At 42.0% G+C, this 25,431-nt stretch overlaps 1 protein-coding gene across 1 annotated transcript in view; it reads right to left on the reverse strand.

Annotated features, from left to right (window-relative positions):
- Positions 1–6,443: 6,443 nt before the first annotated feature.
- OTC (ornithine carbamoyltransferase) overlaps positions 6,444–25,431 on the reverse strand; it is a 30,915-nt gene continuing 11,927 nt past the window's right edge. The window contains exons 4-10 of the mRNA XM_009574685.1: positions 24,377–24,464; positions 18,002–18,155; positions 10,918–11,040; positions 10,188–10,241; positions 9,927–10,076; positions 8,707–8,844; positions 6,444–6,630 (exon numbers count right to left, since the gene is read on the reverse strand). Of these exons, the coding sequence (XP_009572980.1) occupies positions 6,571–6,630; positions 8,707–8,844; positions 9,927–10,076; positions 10,188–10,241; positions 10,918–11,040; positions 18,002–18,155; positions 24,377–24,464 (767 nt within the window). The 3' untranslated portion in view covers positions 6,444–6,570. The remainder of the gene's footprint in view (positions 6,631–8,706; positions 8,845–9,926; positions 10,077–10,187; positions 10,242–10,917; positions 11,041–18,001; positions 18,156–24,376; positions 24,465–25,431) is intronic.

Consider the following 25,431-nt stretch of genomic DNA (forward strand, 5'->3'; position numbering starts at 1 on the left):
CATATGTATAGATCACCACGAGGTGTGTTATGTAATTGCTGGATTGAGATTAAGACATTTTATTGCTTGAAGGCGGTCTGAATTTAAAGCGCTTTGAACCGCCCCCCCCCGGTTCCTGCCCCTGCCCCCTTTGGAGGCAGCTGTGCCCCGGAGGAGCCCGCAGGGCTGCCCCGACAAAGGGAAGACCCCCGGAGAGGTGCATGTGTCATTCACCCTTTAGTGTCTGGTCCTCAGAAATCCCCCAAAACTGCTCTGGGATTTAAGTCAGAAATCTGAGCTGCGGAGTGAGGCTTGAAAGCCTGCTGGTGACTCATGCAGGGATTTTGTGGCGCTGAGAGACATTTCTTTCAATTAGTTAAATTTCCAAAGTAAGCAAATATCCTTCAAATGATATCAATTACGAAATATTCTAGTCTGCCTGGCGAAAGTGTAATGCACCATCTGCGGGGCACCATCCTCGGTGTGCCCCGCACTGGCAGGTTTGCAGGATGGGTGCAAACCTCCCCCTGCTGAGGCTGCAGTGGAGTGGGGGCTCAGCCCCCAGCGCCGGGTAGGGGGTCCCAGAGCAGCTGGCCCCCCGGCAGCGCAGCAGGGTGCGGATCAGCCCATCGGCGGGACAGCGTGAACTGCTCTTGAGCAGAGCAGTTTGCAGAAAGCAGAAAGGGCTTTGCTGTGGCTGAAGCCCACCCATGGGGAGAGTGTGCCCCAGGCATGCCGGAGAGCCTCCCAGGCGATCAGAGGGGTGCAGAACCCATCCTTACACCACCAGCGCGCATGGCAGGCTTTTCTGGCAGGGGGTGGCATGTGAAGAGAGCACTCTTGCACCTGCATTTCTAACCTGGGTCTTTACAGCCCTGTGAGGACACCTAAGCAAAGGCTTTTATGCGGCTGCCTGTACTTGGACTTAGTGTAATTTTTCTGTGCGCACACTAGAGTGTCTCTTGTTTCAGGTTCTTACAGGTTTTCTTTCTTCATTACCCAAGGAGGAGCAACAGCTAGCCCTGAGCACTAGCTCTGTTGGAGATCCCAGGGAGTAGTGGCTGGCGGTTTGTCAAATATAACCCTTTAGCACGGTAAACACCCTGGCCAAATCCAGCTGGGGCACAGCATGGGAAGCAAAATGGCAAAGGCTGTGGCCTCTGTTTCATGCCACAAACAGAATCCAGTTTCTGCCAGACGGCCTTCTATGCTGTGTTTTAACATCACTGAATTGGTGTTACTGTGATCAGCCTGGTCGTTACCTTCAGAAATGGGTGCCCCATGCTGGGGCATGCAGAAGTGTTGTGGATCCCTCGTGCTGTACCTGGGAGCATGGGGGGCTTCCCACCTCCCAGGGTTGGGACAGCAAACTGACTGCACACCCTACCCCATATACCTTGCTTCCCACCAGCGACGAATTGGGGCATATGAGCAGCAAGGGAGCCATGGCGTGCTCCTCCGTGTCCACTAATCCAAATTGTCCAGGAGTAGAACCATGGTGTGTCCCATGGAGAACATCCACCTCACATTCAGACAGCGGGTGAGCGTTTCAATTGAGGATGCTGGAGAGGACAGAAGTCAGTCAGGTGAGACACCATCGAACTTGCTGGCTATGAGCTGGAGAGAGAAGTCCCATAACCTGTGTGAGTAGTTTAGCTTTCTCCCTCCAATGAACATTATTTTGTGCTTAAATCACTAAGCATGACCTGCATCTGCCCTGCCCACTCTGCAGTACTCTTCTCCAGCTATCGCTGCCGTTCCTCGCAGTTGGACTTAAGTCTTGGCTAAACTAAGCAACTTTGATCAGCAAAGTTTGCAATTTTGATGCTCGTCCCTCTTTCTAGATATATTATGCTTGTGTTGGAGCCTGCTTTGCACGGGTGCCAATCCCCTTAAAACAGGCCCATTAGAGAGCAGCAGAATTCAATAGTCCTCTAATGTATAACACAGACCACAAGGAGCTTTCCAAGGGATTTGGCAGGGTCAGGCAATGCTTTGACTGTGGTTGTGAAAGATCTGCTCTCTGAATGGAGTCACCTCAGATTGCTTGCCCCTAGAGGAAAATCCTCTACACACATACGCATCAGCATTTACAGAGGCCACAAAGGTTTGGGATTTCTGCAAAGAGTTGGTAACAAGATTGTGTAAGAATCAAATAGCCTTGCAAATAGCTGTATCCCATTAGTCATGACAGCAAATGCTGGGCTGCATAAAATGTTTATTGTGGCTTATGAAGTGTCTCTGTACACATAACCTTGGGCAAGACCCAGAAATTCTGGGCTCTGCATTTGAAAGGCAGCTGGTTAAATAGCCGTGGCAAAATAATCAAAAAAGCACTGTTTATTTGCTCAATACATTAACCAAGTGATTAACTGAGTAATGGGAGACCCAGAAGAAAGAAGAAACCTTTCCCTTTGTGTGCAGTCTGTTTTTCAGACTTTCCACCAGTATTACACATTCCTGGACAACAAAACTAAGCTCAATATACTTCAACTCAGTCGTGAAAGCTCTCCCCAAACCGAACGATCCGCTCGGTGCATCACTGAGACCTTCATGCATCTCCTCCTCCCTCTCTCGCAGAATTTGAAAGGCAGCGAAATAATTATGGCTAACTTACTGGCCTGTCTTATGAAGGGTAAATGTTAATTCAAGAGTTCTGGAGGACTTCACACAACTAAACCTGGATGCCTCCTTGCTATTTAATTAATCTAATTATTCCTGTATTTCCCTTTTAGCAACTCAGCTTCTCACAGGAGATTGCTTCTGCTACCAGACAATGAGTGAATCTGCTGTAGATTTTTTCCAGTGTCATTTCTGATGTAAGCTGGTGCAAATAAAATATTCAATTCTGTTTGAGAATTCTTACTTTTCTTTGTTCCCTCCTGATTGTGCAGGCTCTCCATTCAGCCCTAAGTTACTGTTCCTCATATTCTCAGAGATACTAATTATTTGTAAATTCTTTCTGCAGGCCACTCACCTGCTGTAGTTACTGTGCTGTCTCTTAGCTTTGTACATAAAGAAGCACACAGGGAAAAAATGTTGTTCTTGCTCCTTGAGAAAATTATAGAACAGCATTTTGCCCCTCTTTCTCCACTGAATCTCTAATTAATGTTAGATCACTTTCAGATGATCACATAAGGGTAACCAACGCATCTGCTGGTAACAAGCTGCAGAACAAGTGCTTACAGAGGGCATAAACTGCTAATAAGCAATACTGCATTTCTAACTGTACGTGTAGTAATCCTCTAAAGGGCCTCAAAGGTACTGAGGGAGTGGGTAGGGTGCCAAAGCACAAGACCGAGGGCCATTTGAGATGCTGTAGGATGTCCTTACTGGCCACCAGTGTCTGCTCTAAATGCCCCATCAGTCCTGTGTCACATCTGCCAGACCTGTCACATCTGCCAGGCCTGTGCAGATGTCTCTGAGACCCTCAGCTGTCTAAAATGACATTAGAGGAGTAACCTCTGGGCCCCTGATCCTCCCTCGGGGCCTCAGCTGGGATCAGACTTACCCCGGTCATATCAAAGCCAGATCTAGTACTAGTTTTGGAGCTGCGGTTGGGCTTTGGGCACCAAAGTTAGCATGCATATATATATATCCCTTGGGATACAGCCCAACCACAGCGCCCGTCGGTGTGTGAGGTCTGGATGTGGCTGTAGATATGGTAGCACACAACCAGCCCCACAGTGAGGAGGAACAGGGCAGGGAGGTCAGTCCTCCCTTTGTGCCTCTCAGCAGGTGATGGATTAGGCTGGCAGCTGCCCCCACCGGTGCATGGTCCTGGAGAGGGACCAGAACACAGCACTGCAAATTCGTGAAAGTGGGATATCAGAGCAGGGGGTTATTAAATGAGTCAGATGTGGGGAAGACTTGACAGAGCCGAACCGGCCCAGGACTGTTCTCTGGGTCAAACAGAAGAGCTAGGCTATCAGGACCCAGCCCTGAGCCTCTCTGTAAAAAGATGGAGAAAACAATACCCTATCCTTCAAGTGCACTCAGCAATGAAAACAGCACTTCTACTGATTAAAGCATAATAAATGTAATGAAAAACACTGTAAGCTATTAGTGACTGCTACCTGTTAAGCATTTGTTTTAAGCCCTTTGAATGCTGATAACTATTTTTTTCCCCTAGAAAATCTTTCTACACTGTTGCTGTTTTCTTTACTCACTGCATTTGCAGTCATCACTTGTAAATTCAAGTAATGAATTCATGAGGAGTCTGGATGGCATAATGATACTTCCATCTTGCATGCTACCACAGCTACCACCCGGCAATCCCAGGACGCTTAATCTGTGCAAGTGGATTAAGCCTCACAGTGCTGTTCTGCTGCATGGGCAGGCAGTGAAAGTCCCTTCAGGGCACCATATTTCTGGGTCCCTGGGGCAGAAATGTACATGCCTATTTGGTACCAACCCAACATCTCTAGGAAGTGTCAGATCTGCTCTGCACGCACCATGCAGACAGCCTGCACATATTCAGTAAATCTGCCCAGCCGGGATGTGTCTGGCTCCCAGCACACACCACACAAACTGGGTATCGCACGCGCAGAAACGTGCCGTACGTTCAATGCTTCCACGCAATGGTCAGTTGCTCAGCACATGTACATTAAGTCCACCCAATACTTCTAAAAAGCATCAGAATAGCTGATGGTGTGAGCGGTTTGAGCAAGGGCTACCATCCTTCGCTGTATATGTTCACAGAGGAATAGAATCATATGAAATTACCCCCCTGGAATTGTTGGACTCCATCACTCACATGCTATGCAGCAGATCTACACATGTGTTTTAAAAACGTCAAGGGGATTCAGATGTCTGGCATTCTGCTCAGATTCCTAAGTATAAAAAGAGTCTGTGATAACCTAGATGCACATTAGCTCTAATCAGAGCACAGAGAAACAAAAGAGTAGCAGATAATTGTTAATCTGTTCACCGTGAAACATTTAACAAAACAGCTTCATTATTATAGATCTGCCTGACTTCACTGATAGTACATTAATCAACACAATAAAACTGATATTAACGCATTTTTTATGAAAGGACTAGCAAAATGAGTTGTCTTACTCTCAGAGAGCACTAAAAACAGGTTAGTAAGGATATCTACAATTCTAAGCACTGGAACAGCTCACTAGCTCCAAGAGGACCAACCATGCTTTTAAGTATCTTGCTGAACTGGAACATAATACACAAAGCAGGACCTAAACCAACCAGAAATATACTGTATTGCATGCATTTTCCTCCACATACTAAATTGGGAAGTAAAACATTGATTTCTAGCACATACTCTATTCCTCCATCATTGATGCAGCTAGATCTCTGCTGAAGTGTAAATGATCACTGCCTTATTGAAACCCTTGTAATGTTGTAATGGAAAATGTTAATTTTAACAAGAGACACACAAATGCCTGCAAAAACAATGAATCAATCATAAGTGGGTAGATAAACAAATGTATTTTTATTTTTGTTTCGGTGATCTGTGTGGCCCAGCAGTGAACTCCAATTTTGAAAGGAATTAAATAATGTTTTGCAGCTGGTCAGAAAATGAAAACCTATTTGCAGAATTTTTAAAAAATCACAGACATTGTTCCAGCATTACAGCAGGAAAAAACCCAACATAATCTTGAAAATAATTAGAAACAACAAAGAAAGTGTTTTTTAACGTACTCAAAGCTTTACCTGAAATATTAAACGCACACATCCAGCCATCGTAAAAACTACAAATGTCATGAATCTGTTTACTACTGTGAGGGGTTAGCTGAAACATACATCATGCTACAGCACCGGACAAAATGCAGCAAATTCTTTCCACAAAGGAGCTGTATACAATTACATCATATGGTGCCCCTCATGTTTGCTTAAAAAAAAAGAAGCAGAAAACTTGCTTCTTTAGCCAAAATTCTGTTTAGGGAGTGAAGGTCTAGGGGAGATGGACAAAGAATGAACCGGTTCCTTCCAGCTGCCTCTCTCTGCCGCATCCAACTCTGTGGAAGCTGCTCTATTCCAATTCCGCAGCAATATCCTCCTGTGCCAGCCCACAGGAATGTCACGGAGAAAGATAATGCTTTCAAGGTCTCCATATTTTTGATGTCTAACAGGAGCGGGATTTGGAGGTTGGCTGGAGAACGGAAACAGGAGCCAGGGTGCCCAGGAAGTGCAGGCAACCAAGGCAAACAGTAAAGCACTGTTTCTCTGCGCACAGTCCCTGAGATCAGCAATTAAATGGACAGGTTTAGAGAGAAGGTTATGTCTGTCATATTATTCTATACAAGTTCCAACACAGCTATGTGTAGACTATGGTATGCCTATGATGCTGGTAGAGCCAATAATTAAAGTACAACCTTGGAACATTTTCCGTCGATGCTGATCACTAGAAAGGATAGCCGGCTTGGAGCATCGAGATGAAAAGCAGCTTTTGCAATGGTGCTTATTGTCTTGAACATTTTCATGAATGTAATGCAATATTATACAGCTAACTATACAGTTTTATTAAAGAATCATTCATTGCCTTGATACTTTCTGAAGAAGATCTATGTATTTGCAGACCAGAATATTCTGCCGATGAGGAATATTTTTCTCTTGGCAGGAATCCAAGCATCAAAATGTAGGCTTTTGTATCTGTGGTGAGTAATCGGTCAGCAGGGAAACCATGACAGCCTAGAGGAGGAAGAAAAGAAAAAATCCAATCACACTGGAAACAGATACTCCATAAAAATAAATAAGGGGGAAATATTTTCCAGCTCTAAAGTCTTGTGAAAATTATTGCCCTGACAAAAACTGCACACTTAGATTTATTTGCTAGAATTTCTGATGATGAATCAGGAAAGAGCTGAAAATCAGTTAGGATGTTCTGAATTGTAGCTGATAGGTTTTCTCAGTGCAGACAAAATATATTAATGGACAGCCTAGGAGAAATTCAAAGCATGTTTAGACCAAATGCTGAGGCCTTTTTGAAGTGTTATATTGTATCCTCAGCTACTGCTAGGAGATGCTGTAGGTACCCAAACAGCACATGGGCTTGCTTGTGGATTTCAGCAGAACTTCCATTAGCATCAGTGAGAGCCATACTTGAACAAGGACTTTGAAATTTATTCCAATTTAGCTATACTTTCTGTGGTAAACCATGGAAAATCCTCACTGAGGTTAATAGTGTGTCATCTACGCCTCCTGCCCTCTCCTAGTATTTGACACACACTCCAACAAAACCTTAGGTATGGCCGTGAAATGAGAGTAATGGGAATGTCAGCTAAATAAAACATGGTATTGCAGCAGCTCTACCGTCCTCCCCACACCTCTGTACATAACAAGCCCTATGCTTGCTTGGTTTTGACCTGGTTCACACTGTTGTGATTTCACAGCAATGTCTGACTGCAAATTGCTATTTTGGCCCAGAACTGGATTTACAAGGGTTCTCCAGGGGTGGTGGTCTTGTTGCCTGTCCTTCCTTTCCCTTCAGCACTGCTCAGTGTGACAGGTAGTCCCAGGCACACAGTGGGGACTGAACATACAGCTGTGCAGCCTCCCGCTGCTACCCATGTCGTAGCTGCACTCAGCCCTGTTTGGAACTACAGCTGAGCAAATAATATATTTTTCAGTTTGCTGTCTGAGCTGAAAGTGGTAGAAAATAATATATAAACAAGACCCATATATTCATTGTTTTTATAGCTTGATAAAATACAAATATGACGTTTTTCTTAACCAAACAAAATGTGTAGCTTGAACCCAAAGTAAAGGGTTTATTTTCTTTTTAAAAAATAATAGTTAGAGCAATTAGAAGCATTGCAAAATTAAAATAAAAAATATGAGCACTTTTTGGAATTTTAAGACCAAAACTATGAATTTAACACAAATTTGTTAATATTTTAACCGTGTCCAAAATCTGAGGTTTTGGTAAATACACTACTCAAGCACTTATTCACTTGGAGCACATCTAGAGTTCATCTGAGAGCTATGAAAATGCCATTTCTGGATTTTTTCCCACCTCTGAAAGTTTTCGCTAGCTTTTGTGAACATGATGGTTCTAAAGCCGACAATAAATAACAGGTTACTGAGATCTGGCAGTAATTTTCTGAAATTCTAGGAATGCTGAGAGGGGAGTTAGGGTTTATGTTAAATGCCAAGTGTCCTCTCATGGTTCCCATGGATCACACAGTATTACCCACACCATAACTTTTCAGGGTCCTTCAAAGCTTTGCTCTTGCAGCACTTTCTCAGGGGAAGTTCCCACTGGTGCCAGTGGCAGTTTTTCTTGAGAGAAAACTGCAGAATCTCTAGTTTTAAGCGTTTGGGAAATTGTTGTTTCTAAGACCAGTCCCTGGGACCTCAGCATTTAACATGTTTAAGCGTATGGGAAATTGTTGTTTCTAAGACCAGTCCCTGGGACCTCAGCATTTAACATGTTTTAAAATTGAGCAGCTGAGTTAATAATTAGAGTAAGCACAGTGATTTAAATACCAAAAAATTACAGTTTATACTATAGATTTCACTTAGTGATAAAAACTGGGTCAACAACAGCAGATCATTGTTGAAATAAGTCACACTGGTGTCCAGAAGTATTTGTGCTACATATATATGTTTCCTATAGTCAAAATTGTGATGTGTTGTGGGGTGCATTTGAAACATATGTATTAACGTTTACTATTTATTGAGGAACCAAGCTGAATCCAAGCCTGTAGTGCAAGGCAGAACAGAAGCTGACCCTAACCTCTAACTACTGTTATCTTCCTTTTTTACCATAATTGTCCATTTTCTGTTTTCAGCCTCCTGGAAAACCAATGATCGTGGAGAATAAAATACTTCATCATCAACTTCTTCAGGTTTTCTGGGTAAACAGTGTAAAAAAGTCCAGTTGGAAGCAGCAGATTTTGCAGTCTGTAGATCAAAAAGCATATAAAAAAAAGAAATATGTGAGGACATTAATAAAATCTTTAACCAGTGAAAAGGTTAACAAATTTTATATTAGCTCCCACTCTAGTTACTTTGATGATGAACTCAGAAGAATTCCACTGACTTCAAAAGAATTCCCCATCTGTGAATAAGATGGGAATATCCCCATTTAAGTCAGTTAAGAGTTCAGTGCTGACTTCACAAAAGTCAATTTTTTACTCCTATTTCTCTGGCTTTAGTAGGGGAGTAAAAACTCCAGTGACCTAGTGGATCAATAAAGTGCAATCTTTATTTGAATGCCATACAGTAATATAATATTATCGATAATTGCAACAAGAACATACTAAACCATGATTTAAAAGGCTGTAATTTTTTTCTTTTGGCATTGTCACTCATAAGATATTGATCTAATACCAATGAACAATGAATTAAAGCATTTTAGGCCAGTTCAGAGACATACCCGTCAATAGTATTTTGTGAACTTATGTTAAAATACAGTCAATTAAACCAGTAATTGTATCAGCAAGGAAAATGTCCTTTTTATCTTGGACAATTAATAGTTTATGACTTTACATTTTCTCTAACTGATTTTGTGATGTTTTCTCTAACTGATTTTTTGCTGATAAGCATTTCAACTAGATGATTTTAAAGACATCTATTTAATGCTTTATTCATTGACAGATATACACAAAATTGCCCCAAATGCTGCCCAGGCATTTAAGAGTTAATCTGTGAGCTGCTCATTCTAAACAAAATGTAAGGAATCATATCTGGTAGCAAAGAGGAAATGCAAAGTTAGAAATAGTTTTTAGGTCACATAGAAGTAAAGGGTTAGCTCTCCTGCACATGTTCTGGAGTTAGATCTCATTGGGAAGCTCTGAAAGAAGCCAAGCTGTGTGAAGCATATAAGATAACTCAAACTTTGTTTCCTCTGTGGGTTTTTCAAGCTGAAGGGAGGTTTGAATGTGGTTGTTCCATGGCCCCACTCAAAAAAAAATCAAACCCATGCTGATTCTTATAAATGCAAACTGCAAAAGCATCAACAAAAACTAAATCTCAATGTTTACCTGCATTGTAATCTGATAACCTTGAAATGCCTTCAGTCTTTCTTTCTTTTCCTCTTCTTGTCCCATACTTATCCATGTATCTGTAACTAAGACATTGGCACCGTCTGCAGCTTCCAAAGGATCTGTTGTGAGAAGTAACTTGGTACCATGCTAATGTGAATAAAATAAGGAAGATCAGGAAGACAAGGAACTTCAACTTCGTTTATAATGAAAATAAACCCTATTCAAACTACTCTACTAGGCTATTTCTTAGGCTCCTACCTCTTTGGAGTACTGTTCAGTTATTTTAGTTATTCTGAGGTCTGGTTCAAAGCCCTGCCAAAAGAGATGATAAGTAACATATCATGGAACATATATAAGATCCTTACTGATTATTAACACTAGTTAGAAAAATATTGATTACCACGACATGATTGAACCATTTGCCATGGGAAGAAGAATGTCTTTCAGAACTGTAAATCTTGAGGAAATTATGTTGATTTTGTTGAAAGTTTATTTTGGAGATAAACTGGTGGAAAGTGTTCTGATACGGTAAGAAAAATGTATTTCAACAGTTACAGAATGAAATGCCTCTACATCATTTAATTTTTTGTTCTAAACTGATTCTTTGTTTTATATTTTATATTGTATTACAATGCAGCATTCTAAAAAGCTGCATCACGAATCTGAACCAACCAAAATGCAACACTTTCACAAATCTGAAACAACTTTCACATTTTTTTGGGTGACTTTGTAACAAATGGAATTATCATCCTCTGTGATTTATACTGCAGTCATTAATTCCCCTCAGCCCTTCTGAAGTTGGACTCAGTAGAATTATTCCTGCTTTGCATCAAAATAACTGAATCAGGATTCTTAACCTTGGTTCTGAAAGCTGTCACTCAAGATACATGCAAGCACCACTAGCTGAGGCCCTGGGGAAATATCCAAGTGGCTGAGACAAGAGTGGGCCAAGTTTGCCTTCCTCACTCCATGCGCATGGCTCTCTTACCTTGGGAGTCGCAATATGCAGGTGCATTCCCAGCTTTGCAGCACTCATCATGATGGAGTGGAGGACATTGTTTCCATCCCCGATCCAGGTGATAGTGAGCCCGTTCAACCCACCATAGTGCTCCTGCCAAATGAATCAGACAGCCCTGGGGTTATGTTCCAGGAAAACTGAGCAAGCTGATGCCCTAGGTAGGAGGGATTGATCAGACCAGTCTGGTACAAAGAAGGCTGACTACCTTCAAATGCTAGCCGCATGGAACCATACCTTCAATTAGATTCACTGCAGCTACAAGATGGTCAGGGAGGGAAAGCCCCCCGTGTCTTACATGAAGACCCAAATGCTGCAGCTTTCTCCAGTGAAGGACACATTGACATGTATGCCGTATGGTGAGGCCCAGGCTGAGAGACACAGCACCAGACACACTGTAACTTTAGCACCAAAGCCGTACAGCCATGGGTTGGTGCTCATAAATGTCAGTGAATAGTAGAAATTGTTAATTTAGAGGCAGTCCTAATGCCTAGGATAGCACTCCTTCCAGCTTTCCCCCAAATTGTGAAAATATCCCTATTCGGGTTTGCTCGGGCTTGGTTGTCTCTACACGATGTTCCCTGCGGCGCTGGCAGTGGCCATGCCCTTAGAGTGCATTTTAACTGTCACAGCTGTACAGGACAGCGAAGAGCAACACTTCGAAAGCAGCTGTGCCACTCATGGCCTGCAGGGTTGGCTCTCTGTTGTACAGCCAGAGAGTGCAGTGATTTTTTTAGAGTGGATTGCCCGAACTTGAAACAGCATTACAGCATTAACTGTAGTTTTGCCTGATGGCACTTACAGCTACTCTGGCCCTCAGCCACCAACAGATAAGGCCTAAGGAGGAACAAGAGTAACAGGAATTTCATATTTCCAGAGCAGGACAATTTGAGGCCCTTTAGCAAGCCTTGTTTTAAATATGCATGCTTATAGGTACTTAAGTTGATACCAGAAAGTTTGCAAAGACATAACCAAATACTTCTATACGCCTGCTCTGTACAACTCTACCTCATGACTCGAAAGACTAAAGACATGACAGCGAGCCTTTTATTCTTAGTTCAAAACTGGGCTATGCTACTATTGCATTGTAGCAGCTGGAAGCCAGACAGTGTTTCAACACTTTCTGTGACATGATTCAATGCTTGTCAGAGAGGATAAGCATCCACACTGTAGAGCTGTACTAACTGGCAACCTTGCAGGCACTCGAAGCAAAGATGCCAAAAGACTAAACAGGAAAAGGGCTGGGACTACCCCCTCCTCTCCTGGCAGCAGCTTCTCCTAAACAAATAGTTGTGAAGCTGTTCCAGAACAAAATTATTGGCATTTCTGCCAGTGACCACAATTTTGAGTCAAAAATAGTAGCACTTGAAATATTGAATGACATTAAAATGCCATTGAAATCTAAACCTAATAGAGTCCTAGGCTGCCTACAGTTTAAGGGCTAAAACTATGGTATTGTAAAACTATTGTTTTCTCAGTCTAAGTTTGTTAGCAGCAGGCTTATTGGCAGGGGTTTGATGCAGGAGCATTCACAGGAGAGCAAATCTTCCGTGGACTTTGTGGACATGGAAGTTATTTCAGTGTAACAGCTCTGCAGGTCTCTAAGGATCTTTCAAAGTCCTTCCACATCTCTTAGCAATGGTGCTCCTAGGAGAAGGCCAAACTAAAGCATTTATTTAAGGGGTTGTTTCCAGCTAGGGCTTAGTGATAGCTGAGACATGAACCCACAGCCAGGAGCAAATGAGACAGCCCTGAATTCTTTTGATCTTACTGTTTAAAAATGGACATTGCAGCCTGTAATGCTCAAAACACTGACTAGTGAGTCACAAATATACTGCTATGTTAAATAACTTCCACCTTATTACCAGCTGCTATTCTGCATTAAAAGAAGCACACTGCATCCTAAATACTTTTCTCTGTTTTCCCAAGCTACTAGCTGTTACAGATAAAATACGAAGTACTGGAGATGTCTGTATAATGACCCTCAATATGCACAGCAAATTGCAAAGCCACATCTGCAGTGACTACTGTATAGAGTGGAGCTGAGCTAATCTTAATGAAGATGTTTAGCTAATGGAAGAAGTTGCAGACAAGGCAGAATAAAGCTCTGTGTGTGCTAGTGGAGCCTATTTTATATCTTGTGCCAAGCTTTATGCTGCCACTGCTACACTGCTGCTGTAACTCAAACCTTTTCATCTAAAGCCAGCTTACTATGACTGTGACTGTGCTGCTTATACGCATACGTCCTCAGCTTCCAAGAAAGATGAGATGATTGTGTTGGTCAGAACCAGAAAGCTTTGAGGCAATATGAAAGCTACTGTATGCGAGACATACATTTTTTTTCCTGTTTTATAGTATATGCTTATACAACTGCACAGAGAAAATCCTGCTAAAAGGGTTTTGCCACGATGGTAACACTCCAGTTAAACCAGAACCTTTACAATACATGCCAATCACCTGAGCCTCTGAAGATATTTTTCCCCTTACATCCCTCCCCAATTTTTCCAAACTCTGTTATATTGATGTAGGCTTTTTACCTGCTTGGGTGTTCTGCAGTTTCTCTTTACATTTGGAACCTACTTCAAAATATTTATACTCCTAGTAAAGCCATACAAAAAAATAACATATTTAGAAATTCTAGAGCCCTTCTCCCTTATGAATGCCTCTTTGGCAAACTAGTGATTGCTGCTGTAGCGCCACAAAACCTGGCTTTGCTATTCTCATGAAAAATCCCTGCTAAATACTTAATGTCAATTTTACAGTCAACTTTCTTATCCTCATGCTGCTTTTACAATGTTTCATTCTGTTCTTATCCATGGTTGCAGTGTATCAGTGTATCAAACCCTGGGAAAAAATAAGCATGCTCAGTGATACAGCACTGTTGTATGTTTAGAGAAGACTGGTTTAACTAATTAGGGACATTTCACGTCTGCCTCTGCCTGGACTTGCTTCCAGCTAGGCTGAAACTCTGACACCATTATAGATTAATTCTGAAATGTTTGACCACAACAGTCATAACAGCCCTCAATTAAAACAAGAATCAATAATCTGTCAAATGGAAAGCAGGGGACTAGTCAAAGCTTTAGCCCTTTGGGAGACAGTGCAAATGAGAAACTGGGACACCTTGGATCTACCAGCTCTCAAACTGAGCTGAAGGCAGATGCTGGGCCAGGTATCTTTCTTAGTCCCACATTGGTTTTTGTTATGGTTATTGAAACAGTACATTCTAGAGTCCAGATCTTAGTTGGGATTTCTAATTGTTAGAATAATGATGATGATGATGATGATGGTGATGAATTCGAAGACTGTAATAATTTGAGCTCTTTGGGTCACACATTGAGGAGAAGTTGAGAACATATGGCAGCCCTCTTCAAGCTGGGCAAGACTGTAATTTGTTATGCTATTTAAAAAGGAGTCACTGATGTATTTCTTACGCCAACCATTTCTTTCTGAAAAAGAAATTTCCCTTCAGACCAGTGACATAAAAAGCTAGTGGCATATGGATCCACTCTAATTACCAGTCTGGCCATCCTGCAGTCAGCTACAAGTTAGCTGATTTGGCCAGTGACATTAATATCAATTGAATCAGTGTCAATACCTGGTTTGTTCCCGGAATACAAATTGTGTGATGCTGCCCTCCAGCCAAGCTTCGCAGAGCAGAAGTTGTGAGCCACAGCTCCTGCCCAGGAGACTGAGAGGCACCAGGTGGACTCAACAAGTGGCTGTTACATGCCTTCAGCACAGACAGAGAAGTAAAGTGGCTCTGGGTGTGCACAGTACCAGCACACAAACTCATAGTTTTTAAAGGCCAAATCCCCAAACCCTCAAAATCAGGTTGCATAATGTCTACAACCATTTCTAGTGGATTATAACTCAAAAGCAAACTCAGCTCAACCCAACTTTGAGAAAGAGGGTAGCACGTATGCTAAGAAAAACATCCTTCTTGGCTTAATAGAAGGCATTAATCCTGACCACAGTATTAAAGGGCAGAGCCAGCTTAGACGTCAATCATGTGAGGGGCTCCAGGTTGCTCAGGAAGAAGGCACTGGGCAAGAGGAACCTGAAGAATCTCACCCCAGTATTCATGACAGGAGCACACTTTGTGATCTGACAAGAACATCCTGAATACAGAACGAGAACTGACAGCCCTGAAAATAAACCAGCCACATTGTTTGCGGGAATGCAACAGACGATACTGAAACAACCACACTAAAATGCACCTGTGAAAAGGGAATCAGAAGCAAGAAGACATTCTGACAAAACAAACCAAGAAATTAGGCAGTTTCAGACCGAAGAGAAAGTGCTCGAAGAGGATTCAAGAAGGCACATGACAAAATCAATAGGATTTAGAAAATGGAAGAATAAAAATGTGCTAAGCATGAAGAGGGCCAGAGTGCATGTAGTGCTCCACTGGCAAATGCAGCAGGAGAAAACAGAAGAGGAAAAAAAAAATTACATTTTGGGAGCAGGGAGGAGCAGGCCCAGGCAGGAAGGTATTTACAGAGATAAGGAAGAGACATTTTTAAAGAGAAATAAGCGGCACAAAATCTGTAGTTACATTTAAATATAAGGCTGGCAGTCAGCGCCACTATTTTAGTTTGCATGTATGTATAAATTAAATAAATTGCCTTTCTATTGCAGGAAAGGGATCCAAATGTTTTATATGAACTTTCAACTCATTTAAAGAATCAGTGGTACTATTCAACATCTCTATATTAATATTCTTGCAGGCAGTACTCTTTTCACCCTGCCAATAATCCCACGAGAAGTTTCATTGTGGTAAGTAACAACTAAACCCCGTGGCTCACACTTCTTCAAGTGTTAATCCTGCTTCTGTGACCATTATATGATTAAAATGGCATTTTATTACATGCTACTGGCTGGAAGACCACCTCAGTGTACAGCGCAAAGAGGAAAAAAAGGCAGCAGATGGGCAGGGCAGAAAGGGAAAAAAGTGCCAACACCCACAGCGCGCTGCTGAGAGTTCCCCCCTGCCTGCCCCTCCCTCCTGGGCAAGAAAGCAAGAACGGAAAGTGGGTCAGAAACCAGTGGTGCAGCATGCCCTTGGCAAGGTGGGGCGGCCACCGAGCTGCCCTCTAAACACCTTCTGACAAACTCTGGGCTAAGGAACATGCTGGAAAGACTAGGGGAGAGATGGGCACAGTTGGAGGAAACTGTTCTGCTTATCAGGCTGACTGGGAAAGTGCTGCGAATTTTAAAAAGCTTCCACGGCTGTCCAAAAGCTGAGCCATTCCTTGAGATCTCTGTAAGTGCTCGCTTTATCATGATACCTCTCCATGTCAAATGTTTCTTCTGTTTCAGCACCAACTGTTATGGTCCTGTTTCCTCATCATGTAAAATGGGCGGGGACACTCTTTGCAAAGACATACTCCCCAGCGCTTGATGCAACAAGGACACCCACCTGCTGTTGCTGCTGCCCTAGGTATTCAAACCAAGGAAAAGTCCAGTCTGTGGGCTCATGTTCACTCGGAGCTTCTACCATGGCTGCCCTATACAAGGACACAATGGAGGAGGAGCAGGGGATGATCAACAGGGCATGTACTCATTCTGCTGATCTCCATAGGTTTCTCCCTAAGATCAGTGGAGAAAGAGCTACATCTCTAGAGGGTGCCTTGAGATGCTCAGCGGTCTCTCTTCATTGACTGGAGATGGAATACAGGGCAACAGCACTCTGAACTTTGGTGCCGTAGTCAGTGGCCTGGATAAAACCAGGTTTAGGGGCAGAGATATCAATAGTTGTGTAGACTATGAGTCACAGATTATTCCTGAATCTTGTTATTCACAAGTGATAAAATGTTAATAACTCAGGTGTTTGCAAGATAGAACCCCCCACAAAACACAACCATAAGATTCACCTGGTTTACAGTTGCACACAGTGTTTAAATGAAATTATGACATTTAATGATTGATGACGTTCTCATTACAGCTTACTGTCTTATGTAATTTGAACAGTTCATTGAGGCTGGCTCAACCTGATCTCACAAATGTAACTTATCCTAAGGTATGTGAAGAATTTTAGTCTGAAGTTCACCGACTTTTGCTGGTCTCTTCACTTTTAGTGTTGAAAATACTAATCAAAGTAAGGAAAAAGTAATTTTCATGAAACATATAAGTCTTTCAGTATTTAAAATTTAAGGTATGAATAATTTTATATTACTCTCACCAGATCTTTTCCTTGGACATACTGAATGTCCCATAGCAAAGTCTTTGACAGCTGAGAAACACAGCTGAATGAATCAGGAAATTATTCTGCCCTCCCTTTTTCAAGCAGTGTGATTTTTATTAATTCAGAAAGTAAACAAGGTCAGAGGAGTTCATCATAGCTGTCAACCAGCACTGCAGCATAATAATCTTTTTTATAAGCCAGTTCCTCAACTGATTGTAAAACAGCATAGTACTTCTGTTCACAGATAAACATCTGGTATTCTATGTGTAAAAGTTACCCTGCTGTCAAATCAACTATTTCATTAGATTAAACTACAAAATATGATCTTTTTTAGCTATTCCTTGACTTGAGCAAAATTTAAATAGGTTTAAGTGCCTGAACACTAGGCATTTGCACTGGTAGCATTAACTGGCTTTTCAAAATAAATTTGTTCAACCAATTTCCTAATATATGGATAATGATTCTTTTTAAACTGTTCGCAGGTTAGGGCGGAATCAAGAGTGAACTACTGAGTTTTTTTAAGTCAGTGGAAAAACTTCCACTGGCTTTGGTTGAGCCAACATCTCACCCTTATCTTAACATGTAAAGCCCCCTGCACATTTTTTGAATTGTAGCCTAATTCCAATGAAGTACTTAATTTTATGCTTAACTTCAGTCCACTACAGCTGATTGGACTAGGTAATTGTTTTAAATTAAACAGGTCCTTAATTATATTGCTGGATGAAGATCTCTTTAAATAACAAGTGCTATGTAATTACCAGTTAGAAAAACCTAGGAATAAATGGTTTTGAACCTGACTTCCCCAAATACTTACCAAGACCAAGACATAGCAAAAAAAAAATTGTTATTAAACGTGGATTATATTGTTACCTGAAGAGTTAGGTAATCAGCTAAAATCTGGAGAGGATGGTATAAATCAGACAATCCATTGATTATTGGGATCGTGGCTTCTTTCGTCATTAGGTCCAGATCGTTATGCTTATAAACTCGAGCCAAGATTGCATTTGTCATTCTGGACAGCACCCTAGAGGATGGCAGAAAATACCCAAGTCAAACATAATAAATATATCTCTGTTGCACTCTTCAGCCTGCAGCACATAAATATTAATGAGAAGTGGTAATGAATCAAATTTTTTCAGCTATCTGAAAAATTTATCATGCCTGCATAACACACTTAAATGCAGACATTTAACAAGCTGCTAATAAGTAAGCAGTTTTACTTATTAACAACCTATAGTAAGTAAATGAAAACTGCTGCTGTATTTTAAGTTTTTTTCTCTTTAGCGTTTGATTGTAGCTACAGATGTAACATCAATAAACGTTAAGGTATCTGTACTAAGATAAGAGATTGCGTGGCACTGTAACATTTGAAGAATTTGATAACTTCAGAAGAGGTAAGTTATAAGATTTCTTGAGTCTTTTAGCAAAGAACAAATGTAGCATTGACTGAATATTAGTGTCTCTGAATGGTGGCCTGACCTTTGTGAGGATTAGGAATACGGGTCTGTTTTAGATTACCACAATTATTTACTGATCTTAATGAACACAGAAACAGGAGGCCAACAACACCAACCTGTTCTTTCTGCTACCTACACACCTGCATATTGACCCACATGGTATCAGCGTTGAAGTAATGCCCAAATTTGAAACTCAGTATTTCGATAGGGGCGTGCAGGAGTCACTGCACCACTCCGGCCTTAGCCTCGTTTGCCGAAGTGTGAAAGACTCAGAGATTAGCATAGTGGATTAGCATAGCATACTCAGTATGCTCTGAATTCTTTAGATAAATTAAACACGGATTGGAGCTCTGCATTTCTCTGCATTTCTGTGTTTTAATCAGGCCCTGAAGCATGACTCTGAAGTAGCATTTTGTGTGTTTTCATGTTATCTCTAATAGGACCTTAAAACAAAATAAGGAAGAGACTGAATAGAAGAGTATGAAAAACCGTCGCAGTATCTATCTTCCTGATCAGCCATGAAGAATTCTGGTATCTCCTCTTGTGGAAGTACGTCTGTTAATGCCATGGCCTTTACACAGACAAATCTCCTGATGAAGTCAGTAACAAATATTTTCTACTGATACCAGACATTCCTCACACAAGCAAAACTCTTACAAAATGTTACAAGATTCCCTGTAGAGCTCTCTCTGAAGAAAAGACTGCCGATAGCAGCTACAAGTTAAAAGGAGGAACTGAACAGGGTATTGACTGATTGCAAGGTATTGGAACAGTTGCTGTTTGTGTCATTATTTCTTCTTAGCTCACGAGTTTCTTTTTCTCTGTGTGTGTGTTTATTCTAGCTTGAAGCATGTGACTGTGGAAAACCTGTTCTGTTCTGAACTAGTCATCAGAAATGGGATGCATGGTCCCTTTTGGTAGCCATCTAACAGGTGTCCACCCTAAACAAGACACAGCCAGTCCCACCAGTCAAGGAAAAGAGGCAATCACACTGGGAAATTGCCCATTTTTCTTAGACCTTTTTTTAGGATATCAGGACAGCTGATTCCTACCCAACACAACTGATAAAGAATTTCAAGAAGATGGTTCCGTTACAGGAAATGCCATTAGAGGAAATTCAGTCATAATAAATTACCGACTAGTGAAAACTGCTGGATTTTCTTCCTTAATCTGTTGAAAGTAGATACTAGAATTATTAGACACTTACCAGCAAGACATCAGAGAGTCCTTCTGCCAGCATTTCTAGATGTCATATCTTATAGTAAGAAACACAGGTGGAAACTGGGTTTATTCTTTGTGAAATCAAAACCAAATTGAACTCAGAAAAAAAAAAAAATTAGACCTCATCTGAGGAGATGAAGTCTCCTGTATTCGAATCAATTTAAAGGAAACCATGTAAGGCTGGGATTGCATAGGAAAAAAGACCTGGCTAGATAAAAGTCTTCAGTAAAGATGAAGTTTTGGAAGGTGAGGGGAGTAAGCACAGGCTTATCAGGTGACTTTTCATTTAAGGTTCCTATGTTATCACCAATTACGAGGTCTTTTTCTCTTTTCATTCTTTTTGCAAGATTGTGAGCCTATAAGCTTCAAAATCCCAGAGCTTGGAAATATACAAGTGTATTGGAATGCTGCATATCTCTTTTTTCAAAATAACTTTTATTTCTACAGAGAAAAGCTGGAGATTTTTACTCAAGTGTATCCTCTGAGGAATCAAAAATTAAACACAAATAAAAGCATGCCTTTTTGGTATGGCTGATCTCTGAATTTGAAAACGGGGTATCTGCATGTATTTTGGGTAGAATATTGTTATTCAAGGTAGTTTTGTTTTTCTTTTGAAAGTATGTATCCATTCAAAAGGTTTACATTTCTGACAAGACTACTTCATTGTCATTCATAGTCTTACAGGGGCATATGGTGGATGTGTTCTCAGTAAGCGATGAGAAGTAAACCTGTTCCCCATAGATGCAGAGATTCATCTCCTAATAATGCCAGTGGACTGGTAAAATCATCCTATGAGCTCTTCAGTGCTGTCACTGAACCTTATGGCCACTCAGCGATAGTGGTGCACAATGGAACTGCTCTACAATGGAAGATACAGATACAGTACTTCTATTCCATTTCACATAATAGATCAGACATGCTAAACAGCACTGAAAGGCTTAGAGCTCCTTCATGGGTGGTAACTTTTTGCTACTGTGCCAGCGTAAATGTAAACATCTTGTGAAGCATGGAAGAACGGTATTATGAGCAGGTAATAAGTCACTAAAAATATGTTCACAGCAGAAATGCTTTCAACCCGTACCTGCAGCAATTCTAATAAAAACTGGGGACTTTATAGATCTGTGCCCCTTTTGCTTTAAGTCTCAATCTCAAGTACTTCTAAGGCCTTCAGAGCCGTAGACACATGGCTGTAAATATTTGAAATACCCTCTGGGTCTACAACAGGCATTCTATTTTTATTCTTACATTAACTGAATGAGGTTGGCATGTTATCCTTCATTCACAAGAAATGCCAAGGAGTTAACACTCAGGTTGTTCTTTTGGGTAAACAGAATAATTATTCTGTTAATGAGAGCAGGAGTGAAGCAGAGCACATGGGGCTCTATAAGGACTTGGGAAAGCCCTCACTCCACTGTAGCAGGCGAGTGCTGTGACTCAGCAGAGGAGCAAAATCCCCAAGTCAGGGTCATAAACAGGGACTTGACCTGGAGAAGCAAGCAGTGACAGAGAAAATGGGGGCTGAAGGCTTGCATGGGAAGTGGATATTGTGGGAGCTTTCTTCACAGAATGAGGACTAGTCCAGAATGACTGGAAGATTTGCTTGCTTCTACTTTTTGCCTTTTTTCTTGTAGTTTACTGTCTTTCTTTTTTCCTTTTGCTTGTGCAAACAAAAGTCATTCAAGAGACTGTGAACCAAAGATTTAATGGTCCTTTATTATCCCATTTGGGAAGAAGAAGAAATGAAAACTGGCCTATACAATGTCCATTTGTGTATCAGAACACACCTGGATTTGCTGCAGGGTTGGCATCTGAATGGCAGAGAGCCTCCAGATGACAGTCCTGCACGTCTGGTGGGATGGTGCTTGGAGAGGTTATTGCAGGGGAGCACTGTATAAGGGCCCTGACCACATCCATCCCCTTCCTGAAGGTTTGGCTGCTGGGGCTCAGAGCCAACTTTGCAATAGCGCAGCTGAGGGCTACCCCTCATCGCTCTGATGTCAGGGGCGTGAGGCTCCCAGACAGCACTGCGAGGAGCCTCCATCAGGGCCAACCCCTTTTTCTTGGGAGTCACATCTCTTGCTGCTTTGTAACCATGCCCATGCTGATCCTGACCTGGACCCCTACCTGCGGGCTGATGTCCCAGCCTGGCCTTGGCCCACCTCCATCCTCACAGAGATGCCTGATGTCCTTGGGCTGTGGCTGCCCCTGGCTGCCTTCTGGCTGCCCTGCTCCCTGGCTGGGGGCAGTGGGATGGATGCCGGCTGAAGAGGCCCTGCCCTGCCTGACCCAGGACACCCTATGCCCTGCTCCTGGCACCCGAGCCTCCCTAATCCCCAAGGATCCACAAGCCCACATGGCACCCTGACATACTGCTCTGAAGAGTCTCACCATTTGTCCTTCCCTTCCCATTCATAAGTGCCACAGGGCAATCTCACATTGGCCCTGGTAAATCAACCCTTCCTTTGGCTTCACCTGCCACATCTGGTGGCACTGCAATCCTTCCACATCATTTTGTCTTGGAGCCTGAAGTCATTCCTTCCCAAATGTGACACCTCTGCACTTTTTCATTCATTCTCCACTGCTCTGGTGTGTCCCATCCCTTCTCAATTTCAGTTCCTTTAAGCTGATGTAAATAGCTGATCTTCATCTTTCCAGCCTGGCGTGCCGGTACCCCTGCTCACCATGTCAGGTTCTGTCTCTTCAGTCGCAGTCTCTCAGCACCAACCTCTCATCTCCCTCCTACTGTGCCCTCTGCTAGCATCCTCTTCTCGCCCTTCTCTGCCAAGAGGCTCTCTGCCTACAGTGGTCTACTGAGAACGGAAGAAAAGGCAAGACACTTGGAGAATAATAATACTATTTACATCAATGTGGGGGATTTACCTTTGATAGGTTTCCCATTCACCTTTAATATGACATAGTAAGTTATGTATGTTTGACTTGAAAAATCCTACATCTCTCATGCCAATAGAGTTGTAGCAGGGATGCATGTGCTCTGAAGCATTTAAATGGAACACTTTAATGAAGCTACAGCTATCCTGCTTAAACTGGGGCTATGTCCCATGATATACGAAGAATTTCTTTTGAGGGGATGTATTTGAACCCCACGGCAGTGTATGAGCTCTGCTGAACTGGCTACAGTGGCTACTGGACACAGTGGCATAATGTACCTCAGATTTGACTGTTAAGTCTCAGATTAACCTGTTCCCTTTGTAGGCCCACAAGTTTACACGATTTTTGAATCTTTTAAACTTGTAGTTACTAAAGCAAGGCAGTGAGACACACTTTTGTTGAAACATCTGAACACTATTATTGCAGCTTACTTTGATACTGACAGTTACGTATCTAGCAAGGAGTGAGAGCTAAATACTTTCAAGCCTCAAGAGACTGAATTTTTGACTTTCTTCTATCAACACCCATATGTCTTCCACTTCAGTAGTTAAAGGCAAGAAAGAAAAACTTCAAATGTTCAAATGTTTGGTCTTTTTCTTACATTTTCCTTGGATTTCATCACAGAGAGAACAGCAACATAGTTCTCAAACAACCTCTCCCACTGACTGTGAAAACTATAGTATACAGCAGAGGCAAAGGAACCTCAGCTGGCTGATTGCATATTTGGAATTGAGCCTGACAAGCTTGACACTGCATGTCTTTCACCAGAACAAAAAGGACCTTTCAGACACTACTAACCTTCCAACAGCTGAGCCTGCCTGAATCAACCTCAGGCTGCAAAAGGGCTGCCTAGAAAGCAGCACAATACCGAGGTTGGATGAGTCTTTAATACATGGAGTGCTATGAAAAACAGCAAGAGCAACTGCAAAAGATAACCTCATGTTCTGTGTACTTTCTGCAACATCAGAGGGAATCCACTGGAGAAAAACCTTGAGCTCAATCCTACCCGGCTATGGCAATGGGGATAGGCTGATCTTCCAAGGGTGCCAGTAAGAGAACAATGCCATAGCCCAGCCTCCACAGCTGTCCTGACAGTGGGTACAGCTGTGGAGGAAGGCACATGAAATCAGAAACTGCAAAGTATCGGTCAAGTTTGGTGCTGCTGAAATAGGGGGATCAGAGTGGCCTTCAGTGCCACCCTGTCACTGCAGATAGGCTAAGGCCCACCAGCAGCTGGCCTAACTAGGATAAATAAAGTCTTTGCTTTTTGATTTTACTTTTTGATTTGTCAGTCAGCTGTACTTCTAGCTCCATGAGGAGCAACAGAACCAGAAGGTTCTAGTCTTGTTTGAATATATGTGCTGTCATCAGTGGAGCTGTACTACTGAGGTTCATAAAATGTTTCCGTTTGTGTGACTGTCACTCTCATTAACACTCTATAAGTCAAATTTGGTAAAAATATTTTTTGTCGTGAGACGTTTTGGAGAGCTAGAGTGGATAGAATGATGGTGTACGGAACTACAGATTCTGTGAGTTGATCTGTAAATATTTAAGAAATCCGGAGTGCCTTCTGATATTTTCCAGAAAGAAAATATTAGCTTCCAAAATTCTGTGAGACAGGTTTCAGCCTGATCAACTACCAAATACATAGTGATCAATCAAGGGACATTTTACCAACCTTGCTGTATCTGTAAGACTCTCATTAGTGCCCAGATGTATGTCTTGTGTTGTAAGGAAGGAAGGATGTCCTCCGAGAAGAGCAAATCCTACAGTGAGGACAAATAAAAAAGAAATTAAACACCAGCACCTCATATTTACAGCCAAGATTCAAAATCTTCTTCATGTAAAAGATATTTACAGCAATAAAAGTAAAACTCAGCAGGGCATCCAAATGTTTAAAACAAAGTCTGACGCACAAGACACAAATAAATGTATTTTGGAATAAAACCACTCAAATGTGATGCTTTGACTGGCATGAGTTCTGATCTTCGTTCATAGGAACAGTCATTAAAGCTGCAAGACTACATATGGCCAAAAGCATCACCGTGGCTCCCTGTTAAGAGCTAGGTAATCCATTCCTCATGCTGAATTTCTACTTCAAGGGACTTAGCATCCTAGAAGGGCCATCTGAGTCACTAGGTGTAATTCCACATCCTTGCAAGAAGCTTCAAGTATATTCACTCAGATAGAAAACCCTAAGTCTCCTCATACACTATAACAAACTTGAGCTTGGTCACAAATGACCAAGTGCCTTAAAAATTATAATGTGACAGAGAGAAAAGGAAAGATCTCAGGCACTGCCAGCATCCCTCCACTCTGCAATAGTTAGGAATTTACAAGGTGAGCCAAGGAACTGGATGGATTAGGTCTGAAGAGTGAAAACCATTCCTGAACAGGAAACCATGGGAAGATCTGAGCATCATTTAAGAATATAAAACACTTTGGGGAACTTAAAAAGTATCTGGACGGTGTTTTAAATAAAGACAAATTAGATGCTAAGGGCAACTCTCAGGTTCTGTCCTGCCTTATTTCCATTGCACCACTAGAAAGCTACCACAAGCAACTAGCTGACACAGACAGGGAGGAAAACAGCTTTTTTTCACCAATGCTTGAGTCTCCCTGCCTTTGCCTGGTTTAAGCCTAAAGCCTCCCTCCACTGAATCTCAGTGTAAAGTCCATGGTGGCCACATATTGGGAGGATGGAGCTTCAGGGGGGCTGTTTCATGAAATGTC

Source organism: Fulmarus glacialis, unplaced genomic scaffold, assembly GCF_000690835.1.
Source record: "Fulmarus glacialis isolate BGI_N327 unplaced genomic scaffold, ASM69083v1 scaffold10863, whole genome shotgun sequence".
Lineage (NCBI taxonomy): Eukaryota > Metazoa > Chordata > Aves > Procellariiformes > Procellariidae > Fulmarus > Fulmarus glacialis.